At 42.0% G+C, this 12,720-nt stretch overlaps 1 protein-coding gene across 5 annotated transcripts in view; it reads left to right on the forward strand.

Moving 5' to 3' along the window:
- LOC140492203 (F-box/WD repeat-containing protein 11) overlaps positions 1–12,720 on the forward strand; it is a 175,071-nt gene that overhangs the window by 99,649 nt on the left and 62,702 nt on the right. For 3 of the 5 annotated variants that reach the window (XM_072591084.1, XM_072591085.1, XM_072591086.1), the window contains one exon: positions 2,558–2,780. In XM_072591084.1, coding sequence (XP_072447185.1) covers positions 2,558–2,780 — 223 coding nt within the window. The other 2 variants (XM_072591087.1, XM_072591088.1) reach the window with 2 other exon arrangements.

A 12,720-nucleotide genomic window follows, 5' to 3' on the forward strand; every position in this document is an offset into this window, starting at 1 on the left:
AAACTTAGAAAATGTTTCTTTTTCTCCATTTAGTTTTGTTTCTTTCTGTGCTGAAGATGAAGGGTGGTGATGTCAGGGCGTGGAAGTCTTCCATGGTACCTTCTGACTGCATCAAACTGACCAGATCCAGACCAAGCTGTGCATATATCTGACTTGATGAGGTGTCTCCATTCCAGCCTCAATAGATGCCTCCAGCATAATTGTAGCACTGAAGCTACTGTGCCTAAACCTACTTGCTCTGGTCACCAATGGTTTTTTTTGTTAGTTCAAGTGTTTTAGGTGTTTGTTGTATAAGATAATGTACACTTTGTAGTTTGGCCCTCTATCAACAAATGGCAAAATTTGGTTTCAGGCTGGAGGAACCTACCAGTAAAAGGTGGTGTATGGGGTCCCATATAATCTCAACATGAGCAATCTGGCCGTTTTTATTCAGAATTTGAACCTGGACAGTCTGCACCAAAATCTATAAGATAGCCTTGGTGCTGGGATCAAGGGAACAGAAATAGATTGTTCAGTACCTATTCAGTATTCACAGGTGATCTGTGCGTTAACTCCATTTACTCCATTATTCTAAATCTTTTCAGTCTCTCTCATCTTTCAAACTATTGTCTGTATCAGTTTCATGAGCTCCAATTGGCCCATCATCAGCAACCTTTTAGGAGTTACAGATTCCTGTTACCCTATGCATGAAAAGTGCTTCATGCTTTCACTTCTAAATAGCATAGTTGTACAGCATAGAAACAGACCCTTCAGTCCAACTGGTCCATGCTGATCAGATATCCTAAACTGATCTAGTCCCATTTGCCAGCATATGGCCCATATTCCTCTTAAACTCTCATTCATGTACCCATCTAGATGCCTTTTAAATGTTGTAATTGTACCTGTCTTCACTACCATCTCTGGTAGCTCGTTCCATTCATGCACCACTTTGTGTGAAAAAAGTTGCCCCTCAGGTCCCTTTTTAAATCTTGCCCCTCTCACCTTAAACCTATACCCTCTAGTTTTGGACTGTTTTACCCTGGGAAAAAGACCCTGGTATTCACCCTATCCATACTTCTCCTGCTTTGAGGGGCCGATTAGGTTGCTCTAAAAAAAAAACACCCACGTGGACTCTGGCCCTATGAACTCCATCTCCATAATGATAATGAGGAGACCCAATACTGAAATCATGTCCCAACTCATTGCAAAAGTGTCCCTCTCAAAGATCGCATTTTGTACAATCCCTCCATAAATGTTTTTAGCCAATGCTTCAACTCAGACCAGGAGACTTTTTTTTGCTCAAGCAACACTTAATGAAAGGACACGGATGTAAGCAAACTGCATAAAGATGCAGAAATTGGTCTGTGGTACTCCTACCCAGCTTGCGAGTAAGTCTGGCTCTAATTTTTGAGATGAGGTCTCCCTGTTCCTGATAGCCATCCGTATCTACCCAATTTGAATCTTCCTATCTTTATGCATGCAAAGAATATCCGGCAACCTTCTAAACTTTCACTGATTCGGTGCCTTGCTGATTCAACTGTACTGTGTCAAACTGTTCAATATGAAGGAACAGATTCTGGTCATTGAATTTCTTTTCCCCCATCATATTATTCTGAAGGCCTTAATTTGGTGGAGTCGTCTTCCATGAGGACGAGAAATTAGGTTATTCCTCCTATGAACGTTATTTGCAAGTGCGTGCACAACCCCATTAGAACATTGTTTGACCATCGTCCTGCACTCCCTCACTGTCCACAATGCACATCTATAAAAGGAGTCAGGCAATAATCAGAACACGGGGTCATTGGCTAGCCCCACTCTAGAGCTGAGTGCATAATTTAGTGTTTGGGATATTGCGAAGTCACCACTCAAGTTTTGCTTTTTCAAGTGCAGAAGTAGGTAAGATAATTAATGTTGTCCTGACTGAGATTAGCTGAGTCTGATTCTGATATTTCAATCTCATTTTCTGTACTGTGCGGTCTTGCCTCTACTGCTGCTTGACCTAGATTCCCGGTATAACACTATGGAGAGAGATACATGACCAAATCAATATCATGTTGGTCTCTTTGCCTCACTTAGGATGACTTGTTTGATGATTTGCTACTGTCGTGTTTTTTTCTTAAGTTAACACCTATAAGGCACCAAATGCACCAAATATAAATGTAGGTAGGATTTAATTTTTTTTGCTTAAAGCTTATGTAGGCCAAGATTACAAAATGATTTTAAAAACAATTTAGCGTGTTTGCTTTGGCTATATTGCACTTACTTGATTTGTGATGTCTTTTGTGTTGTGCATGTTTTCTGGCAAGTAAATGTTTTGCAAAGAAAGAATTGCTGATTTATTGAGCTTAGATGTATAGAATATTTCCTAAAAGCCTGTGTGCTCTGACACATCTGAATGCTGCTTTCTTGCTTCTTTCTCTGCCCTGGCCACCTTTCCCAGCTATGTGCAGAAAGTCTGCTGCAGTGTTTTAAATGGTTTAGCATTGACATGTCTTTATTGATTTGACCTGTAACTTGAATTCAAGTATCTATAATATTTCTGTTTCTTTTATTTCCTTTTCCGCTTTACCAAACCCAGATCACTAATGGGCCCCCTTCTATGATCGTCTCCAGAAAGCGACCCTCTGGGAACTACGAGAAAGAGAAGGATTTGTGTATTAAATATTTTGACCAGTGGTCTGAGTCCGATCAGGTGGAGTTCGTGGAGCACCTGATATCCCGGATGTGCCATTATCAGCATGGGCATATTAACTCCTATCTGAAACCAATGTTGCAACGGGACTTCATCACTGCTCTACCAGGTAGGAATCAACAATGTGCATGGGATAGGCTTAACCCTATCGTACATGAGCTGGGTGGGAGGTTTCCTGGGTGTGGCCTTTTGATGGTCTTCTCTTTTTAAAGAAATAGAAACTTCAAAAACCAAGATGAAGGTCAAAAGCCTAGAGCACAATTTGGTTTACAAAGCGTTAACTAGAAAAGTATGTTATGAAATGATCTCTCAGCATTACATGTATTGTTTCCAGTGAGAAGGGTCACTGGAGGAAAGGCTGAATGAAGGAGATGAGCTTAATCATTTTGAGAATACGGGGATGAAAGAATTTGAAAAACATATTGCAGGAAGAACATGTTGCTTGGTGCATTCAGGGCGCTGATAGATGAAGGAGACTTTTCCACATTTTGGTGGAAGAGCAGTGACAATACTTGGTAAAAGCAAGAAGTTGATAGCGAAGAAACACTTTCAGGATGTGTTGTGTTCTGTAATGTACAAGCAATCCACTGAGCTCCTGACGTGACTTGGATAACACTATGCTAATATGCAGTAAATTCTAGTTTGTCACATTTTGAGAAATTGACTGTTGGTTTTTAAAGCATGTGTGAGCTTCATTTTTAAAAAACAAAATTCCCAAAGCATCAGAAGATTGAGATAAAATCTTACTTAAAGACTTCCGCTTCGGTAATCCCATTTTTATAATGGCTTTTGACAAGCATTTTTATTAAATTGACAGCTGGAAGATGAGGTGAATGAAGTAGTGGTTGGTTGAAGCTTAGCTTTGGGTTTGAAAGACTGAATATCATTAACAAGCAACTCCTTTTTTTTTATTTTGTGATACTTAAATATTGGGCTCAGAACATCATTCAGCATATGAGCCCTTCAATTTGAGCTGCCTATTTCAACATCATTAAAAATTCATAGAACGCCAGGTTATAGTCTAACAGGTTCATTTGGAAGTGCAGTACTATCTTTCAGAGTGCTGCTCCAGCAGTGCTCCAAAAGCTAGTGCTTCCAAATAAACCTATTGGGCTATAACTTGGTGTTGAGATTTTTAACTTCAGCAGCTCCAGTCCAACACTGGCACCTCCAAATCATCATTCACCATCATTTCACTGACCTTTTACTTGTTTTTAATTCCTTCTCAAATTCTTGTCCAATTCCCTTTTCAATTTTGTTTTTGATCTTGATTGAGTGGCCACTTGTGGTGAGGCTTCTAAGTATTTTCTATGGAATATTTCACTGTTTATTTGTTTTTTTTATTCATGGCGATGTGGGTGTCGCTGGCTAGGCCAGCATTTATTGCTCATCCTTAATTGCCCACAGGGCAATTGAGTGTCAACATTTTGCTGTGGGTTTGGAGTCCCATGTAGGCCAGACCAGTAAGGATGGTAGTTTCCCTCATTCAAGGACATTATTGAAGCAGATGGATTTTTCTGACAATCAAGAATGGATTTAGGGTCATCATTAGACTCTTAATTTCCATTTTTTAAAATTCCATGGTAGAATTTGAGCCCAGGATCCCAGAACACCACCTGGGTCTCTAAATTACCAGTCCATCGATAATACCACAAGACCATCGCCATTTCTTTAATAGTGGTGCTTAAAGATATTTATGGTTAACTGGTGGTTTAATATCAGGTTTTAACATTGTACATTGTAATGGTTTAACTTTGATACCCCTAAAATTATGGGCCTGATTTAATTTTAGCACGTTATTATTGAGCAGTCTTCCTTATTGTTCTGGCTGTGGAAGATGTTTGTTTCATCTCTGAACAAAGCTTGCGGCATTCAAAATTTCCAAAATCATAATAAAAATACCCAGCAATTCGTGCCTTTCTTTTGGCATTTTGATGAAGACTTTACTTCTAGGATTATGCTACTAAACCCTGTAGTCTGGAAACAGAGCTGCAGGGCCACCTCTCTGGACAACCACCACATCAATTGCAAAGTGCTTAAATGTTTATACATTACTTTCTTTTTAAAAGCTTATTAAAGTCAGTACTATCATTTTAAATAAACACCTGAAATGGAAAAATGGCAGATCTGTTATCAACTCCAAGTAGTGCCAGGTCAGTTCCAGACAGCACAGGTTAAAAATTTCAAGCCTGTCCTCTAGAGTACACCAGTGAAGTGACATTTCCTAAACTTGGTCCCTAGGCCATTTCACGGTCAGGGAAAGATTTGTGCCATACAGTCCAGCCTAACAAAGTGGACTAATTCTGTCCAGGGCTTGTTTCATATACAGCCTTTGTGGTCAACAGGGTGAGGAGATGTTCTTCCCATTAGCCTCAGTTTGAATTAGCTCCAGTTCCACAGATTAAAGACCCAGATCTACACCACAACACCCTGTTCCCTAGTTTTTCATTTCATGACCGTGTGTTGTTCTAATGATATGTTGGGGTCAAAGGAAGGTCAGAGTTATAAAATAGTAAACTTCCTGAAAGTCTGACCATTTTTCTGATAAAACACACATACAACATGCGTTGTGACCTTTTAACAGTTTGTGCTGACAAAGGACATTTACAGTTTTGGTTTCGATAGTCAAAAATATAATTCCAGTTCATCTAAAATTCTTCATGTTCTACCATGCTCTTCATGAAATTCTTATTATTTTTCCATGCAAATGGTTTCCACTGGCTATAATAACTACTGATTTATTAGAGGCCAGTAACACTCTTTCATTCATGGGACATGGGTGTTGCTGGCAGCCAGTGTTTATTGCTCATTCCTAGTTGCCATTGAGAAGTTGGTTGTACGATATGTTCTTGAACCACTGCATTCCATTTGGAGTATTATTGGGGCTGCACTCATCCAGGCAAGTGGACAGTATTTATCACTTTCCTCATTTGTGCCTTTTTGTAGCTGGTCAGGCTTTGGGGAACCAAGTGGAGCTACTTTCTGTAAGATTCCTAGCCAGTGACCTGCTCTTCATGGAATCCTTATGGTGCGGAAGCAGGCTATTCAGCCCATCAAGTCCACAACCCTCAGAAGAGCATCACACCCAGCCCCACACCCCTACCCTTTCCTGGTAACACTGCATTTCCCACGGCCAATCTACCTAATCTGCACATCTTTGGACTGTGGGAGGAAACTCATTCAGACACAGGGAGAATGTGCAAACTCCACACAAACAGTTGCCTGAGGGCGGAATTGAACCTGGGTCTCTGATGCTGTATGACATCAGTGCTAACCACCGTGCTGCCCCTTTATAGGCTATGTATTTGTACGGTGGGTCCAGTTGAGTTTCTGGTCAATGGTACCCCTCAGGATGTTGATAGCAGGAGATTGTGATGGTAACACTGGGTGGTCAAGGGGTGGTGGTTAGGTTGTCTCTAATTGGCGATGGTCATTGCCTGACATTTTTGTGATGCAAATGTTACTTGTCCTGGTCCTGCTGCATTTGAACACTGACTGCTTCAGTGTCTGAGGAGTCACGGATGGTGCTGAAGATTGTGCATTAAACAGTGAACCTCCCTACTGCTTACCTTATGATGGAGAGAAGATCATTTGTGAAGCAACAGAAGATGTTTGGGTTTAGGGAACACTTGAGATGTCTCAGAACTCAGGTGACTGACTTTTTATAGGAAAATGCTTGCATTTTTTTTGAGTTAGGAATGATTCTTTTTGACTGTACCTTTTGCTTGTGGCTCCATGATGATGCCATACTTTGCCAAGTGTGGCTTTGATGTCAAGACAGTCACTCGCATCTCACCTCTGGACTTCAGCTCTTGTGTCCAAATTTGAATTAAAGTTATAAAGAGGTCAGGAGCTGAGTGGCCTGGTGGAACCCAAACCAAATTTCAAATAAGCAAGTGCTGCTTGATGTCACTGCTGCCACTATCCGTCACTTTACTGATGATTGAGAATAAACTGATGGAATGGTATTTGGTTTGGGTTGGATTCATCTTGCTGTTTGTGTACAGAACAAATCTGGATATTTTTGCGGATTGTAGGATAGATGCTGGTGTTGTCTGTGCAAGAACATCTTGATTAGGGAGTGTGGCAAAGTCTGAAGCACGAGTCTTAAACTATGGCCAGAATGTTATCAGGGTGCATAGCCTCACCATATCCACTGCCTCTGACTACTTTGATATCAAGCTGTAAGCTAGATGAGATACTTGGAAGGAAGATGTGTTGGACATTTTGAACAACTTGAAGATAGACAAGTCCCCCGGGACTGACTGGATATATCCTAGGATTATGTGGGAAGCAAGAGAGGAAATTGCAGAACCGTTGGCAATGATCTTTTCGTCTTCACAGTCAACGGGGGTGGTACCGGGGAATGGAGAGTGGCGAATGTTGTGCCCCTGTTCAAAAAAGGGAATAGGGATAACCCCGGGAATTACAGGCCAATTAGTCTTACTTCAGTGGTAGGCAAAGTAATGGAAAGGGTACTGAGGGATAGGATTTATGAGTATCTGGAAAGACCCTGCTTGATTAGGGATAGCCAGCATGGATTTGTGAAGGGTAGGTCTTGCCTTACAAGTCTTATTGAATTCTTTGAGGAGGTGACCAAGCATGTGGATGAGGGTAGAGCAGTGGATGTAGTGTACATGGATTTTAGTAAGGCATTCGATAAGGTTCCCCATGGTAGGCTTAGGTGGAAAGTCAGGAGGCATGGGATAGAGGGAAATTTGGCCAGTTGGATAGAAAACTGGCTAACCGGTCGAAGTCAGAGAGTGGTGGTAGATGGTAAATATTCAGCCTGGAGCCCAGTTACAAGTGGAGTTCCGCAGGGATCAGTTCTGGGTCCTCTGCTGTTTGTAATTTTTATTAATGACTTGGAAGAGGGAGTCGAAGGGTGGGTCAGTAAATTTGCAGATGATACGAAGATTGGTGGAGTTGTGGATAGTGAGGAGGGCTGTTGTCGGCTGCAAAGAGACTTCGATATGATGCAGAGCTGGGCTGAGGAGTGGCAGATGGAGTTCAACCCTGTCAAGTGTGAGGTTGTCCAGTTTGGAAGGACAAATAAGAATGTGGAATACAGGGTTAACGGTAGGGTTCTTAGTAAGGTGGAGGAGTGGAGGGATCTTGGGTCTATGTTCGTAGCTCTTTGAAAGTTGCCATTCAGGTGGATAGAGCTTGTAAGAAGGCCTATGGTGTATTAACGTTCGTTAGCAGAGGGATTGAATTCAAGAGTTGTGAAGTGATGTTGCAGCTGTACAGGACCTTGGTTAGGCCACATTTGGAGTACTGTGTGCAGTTCTGGTCGCCTCACTTTAGGAAAGATGTGGAAGCTTTGGAGAGGGTGCAGAGAAGATTTACCATGATGTTGCCTGGAATGGAGAATAGGTTGTACGAGGATAGGTTGAGAGTGCTAGGCCTTTTCTCATTGGAACGGCGAAGGATGAGGGGTGATTTGATAGAGGTTTATAAGATGACCAGAGGAATAGATAGAGTAGACAGACAGAAACTTTTTCCCCGGGTACAACAGAGTGTTGCAAGGAGACATAAATTTAAGGTGAAGGGTGGAAGGTATAGGGGGGATGTCAAGGGTAGGTTCTTTACCCAGAGAGTGGTGGAATGCGCTGCCTGTGGGAGTGGCAGAGTCAGAATCATTGGTGACCTTTAAGCGGCAATTGGAAAGGTACATGGATAGGTGCTTAAGATAGGACAAATGTTCGGCACAACATCGTGGGCCGAAGGGCCTGTTCTGTGCTGTATTGTTCTATGTTCTATGTTTGTTCATGTGGTGGAGTGAAATGAATTGGTTTGAAGACTGGTATCCATGATGGTGGGGATCACTGGAGGAGGCAGAGATGGGCCATCTACTCTATTTCTGGCTTCAAGATTATTGTGAGTGCTTCAGTCTCATTTTTTATACTGATGTGCTCTATTCCCCCACCATTGAGGGTCATGTGTGCTGCCACCTCTTCCAGTGAATTGTTTAATTCTCCCATCACATTCACGACTGGACGTGGTAGGACTGCAGAACTTGCATCAGATCCGTTAATTATTTAATCACTTAGCTCTTTTGCTGCCTATGCTGTTTGGCATACTGATGCTTAATTGTTGAAAAATGAAATATGCTGGAAAAGCTCAGCATGTCTGGCTGCATCAGTGGAGAGAAATCTGAGTTAATGTTTTGGGACAAGTGACCCTTCCTCAAAGCTCACCTAAGCGTTTGCAGCAATTTCAATTTTTGTTTCTGATTTACAGCATTCGCAGTTCTTTCAGTTTATATTTAGTGTTGTTTGGTAGCTTTACCAGATTGACACTTCATTTTTTTCGGTATGCCTGATGCTGCTTGTGGCATGCACTCTGCACTCCATTGAGCCAGGGTTAACCAAGAGATTCCAGATTGTGCTGGAGTACATAGAAAATAGGTGCAGCAGTAGGCCATTTGGCCCTTCAAGCTTACACTGTTGTTCAATACGATCATGGCTGATCACGCAATCTCCATATCCCATTTCCACTGTCTCCCCATACCCCTTGATCCCTTTAGCGCAAGGGTCCGCATCCAGTTCTCTCTTGACTATATCTAATGAACTGGCCCTAACAGCTTCCTGTGGGAGAGAATTCCACAGGTTCACAAGTCTCCGAGTGAAGAAGTCCCCTCATCTCAGTCCTGAATGGCTTTTGACTTTGACTAATTCTGAGACGGTGACTCTTAGATCTCAATTTCCCCAACATCGGGGACCTTCTTCTTGCATCTAGCCTGTCCAGTCCCAACAGGATTTTGTGTTTCTGAGATGTCCCCTCCTTCTTTTAAACTTCAGAGAATACAAACCCATTTGATCCAGTCTTGCCTTGTATGTCAGTCCTGCCATCAGGGAATCAGTTCTGGTGAACCTTCGCTGGACTCCCTCAACAGCAAGAATGTCCTTCCTCCGACTGAGACCAAAGCTGCACACAATCATCAAGGTGTGGCGTCACCAAGGTCCTGTATAACTGCAGCAAGGCATCCTTACTCCGATACTCAAATCCTCTTGCTATGAAGGCCAGCATGCCATTAGCTTTCCTCGCTGCCTGCTGCACTTGCATGTCAACCTTCAGCGACAGTTCCACCATGACGCCCAGGTCTTGTTACACCTCATCTTTTCCTAAACAACCACCATTCAGATAATCTGCCTTCCGGTATCTGTGATCAAAGTAGGTAACCTCTCATTTATCCACATTATATTGCATTTGCCAAGTATTTGCCCACTCAGCCAGCCTGTCCAAGTCACCCTGCAGCCTCTTAGCATCCTCCTCACAGCACACACACTGCCACCCAGCTTAGTGTCATCTGCAAATTTGGAGATATTGCATTCAGTTCCTTCATCCAAATCATTAATGTTTGATTGTGAACAGCTGAGGTCCCTGTACTGAACCATGTGGTATCCCACTTGTCACTGCCTGCCACTCTTGAAGAGGACAAGTTTATTTCAACTCTCTGCCTCCTGTCTGCCAATCTGTTCTTTATCTATGTCAATACATTATTTCTGATGCCATGAACTTTAATTTTCCTTACTCATCACTTATGTGGAACCTCGTATGATTCTGCCCCTGCTGTTGATGGCCCACAACATTTTTCTGATGCCTTGTTTTGAGCTGCTAGATTTGTTTGATATCTATCCTTTTAGCACAATGATGTCACCCAGCACAATGGAGTGTATCCTCACTGAAGATGGGACTTGTACTGTTCACAATGTTCCCTCCAGCCACAATTCTACTTTGTGATAACGCATTGCTTAATTGTATTGCTGGATGTTTCTTCACCATCGTTTTGTAAGAAAACCTCTCACCTGTTGGTTTATGTCCCAGTGACAGCTGACTGGAATTGTGGACTCGATGAGCAGAGAGCTTGTCCAGTTGAGGCTGCACTTTTTTAAAGACCCAGAAGGTGGCAGCATTAGCTGATAGTTCAACCTGAACCAGCCTTTTAAATTTTTCATTCATCTCCTGCCATGGAAAGGAATGATATTACTAGGCTTGGGCTTAAGCTGGTATGCACGATGGAATCTCCAGAACCTTCCAGCTTAATATTCACCGCAACATATGGGATTCTTGTCTTCTGCAAGGAGCTCTGTTGAATTAACTTCATTTGGAGTATAGTGTGAGGCTGGTTACTTGCTTTGACTGGACAGGGCTGGAATAACAAATGAAAGCCACATTTGAGCTGATTGTAGCACACCCACATCTGGGTTCAACTGGCTGCTTTATCCCTTCCCCACCCATAAGAAAACAAATTAAATATTTTAGAACATCATAAAAGTGCATCGTAGCTCAGGCAGTTGACCTCGAGAGGGCGCAGTCAACAGAATTAAAAATGATCGTGTCCTGGATTTCAATGTGGCAAGTTGCTTGTATGTGATGAAAACCCTTGCTTTAACCAGCCTTCTCCCATTTCCCTAGGTTTTTTTTCCCCCCAAATAGATACTCTTGAATCACGAAGAGTTTCTTTGCTGGTCAGTGGCATAGCATTGTGTCAGGCTGATCTAATGGTCAAAATGGACCTGAACCTCCCTCAGCTCCCCTTGGTTCAGCTCCTGTCAACCAGGAGTGCAGTATTATGGACAAGCAGATGGCCCCACAGATGTTGGATTGAGCATTTGGTATGAAGCAAGGTGCCATGCAGCCTCCTTATGTTCTCAAATGGAGGCGCCTGCACACTTACCATCTTGATGCGTTTAGGCTTATGGAATATTTACTCCACTGCGTTGGAGCATTGACATTAAGCAAATATTCTCAAAGGAAAACGGGTGACCAGCCAGAATAAGCATCCGCATGTGAAATATTTTATATCAATGGAAACATTTCTGATGTTGAATATTAAGAGTGGGACTAGAGAAACATTTAGAACCATAGAACATTTCTTAAATTACTACATTTCCTGTATATATAAACTGAAATATTGTGAACTGTTTTCTTGGGTAAGGAAAAGACTTGCTACTGCTGTGTTCACAGGGCTTTTCTTCAGGCTGCACATATTTTTGTTTTTAAAAAAAACCTTTATATTGCTTCAGTCAAAAACTGGTAAGGTAGGAGTGTACATTGAAGCTGAACAGAGGTTTTTCATCCCAGGGTTGATCAAAGACCGCCGTAATAAGGGCCATGTATAGCAGGGTAGTGGTAATGTTGCACTACTAGTAATTTAGAGCACCCCCCAATAATCCAAAGAACGCAGCTTTAAATTCCTCTGGCATATTAGAATTGATTTTTAAGATATTAATACATTGATAAATCTGATCATGAAAACTAGTATTGGTACAAGTGACAGTGTCATAAAACCCAGCTGGTTCACTGATATCCTTTAAGGAGCGAAACCTTCCTTCCTCCTGTCTGGCCTATAACGTGACTCTGGTTGAATGCACACCAATATAGTTAGTTCTTAATTGCCCTCTGAAGTGTTACAACAATAAATGTTAGCCTTGCCTGTGAGCTCTCGTCCTGATAATGAATGAATGGCAAAGAAAGCAGGCCATTAGATGCATTTCCCGGGGGGGGGGGGGGGAATTGATCTGTTGCAATAAAGGGAACATTTGTCTAGTTGCTTTTTCCTGTTCCGAGAGATGTTTTATGACTTGCAAACTTTCCATCTTGATCAAGCTGTGGGATAGCCGAGAGAAGCTATTCAAGCTACATTCAGTACTGCCTGTATCTTTAAAAAGAAACATGGTGCTGACTGCAGTGGATTGCTGGATAATAGAGGTAACCATTATCTGCATGGACCATTTCCAAAATGAAAACCTTTTGCATTCAGGTAGGCCTTGATTCAAAACCCAAAACCACCTGATAGTTGCCATTAAATGCAATAGGTAAAATTCGAGGAGCTTTACTCTGCATTCACTGTCAATGTTTGGGAGCTCTTGAGGTCAATGTAAAGTTGTTGAAATAGAAAATTGTTCCAGTTTCATCTGTGACATTTCTTGATTTGTGGCCATTTAATTTTCTTGATGGATGTTGCTAGTTACTTCACAGTGAGTACTAGGTAGAAATAAGAATTCTTAATCACATTTTTGTTTGCTGTCTTGGACTTTGGT

This window comes from Chiloscyllium punctatum, chromosome 20 (genome assembly GCF_047496795.1).
Source record: "Chiloscyllium punctatum isolate Juve2018m chromosome 20, sChiPun1.3, whole genome shotgun sequence".
In the NCBI taxonomy this organism is placed as follows: domain Eukaryota; kingdom Metazoa; phylum Chordata; class Chondrichthyes; order Orectolobiformes; family Hemiscylliidae; genus Chiloscyllium; species Chiloscyllium punctatum.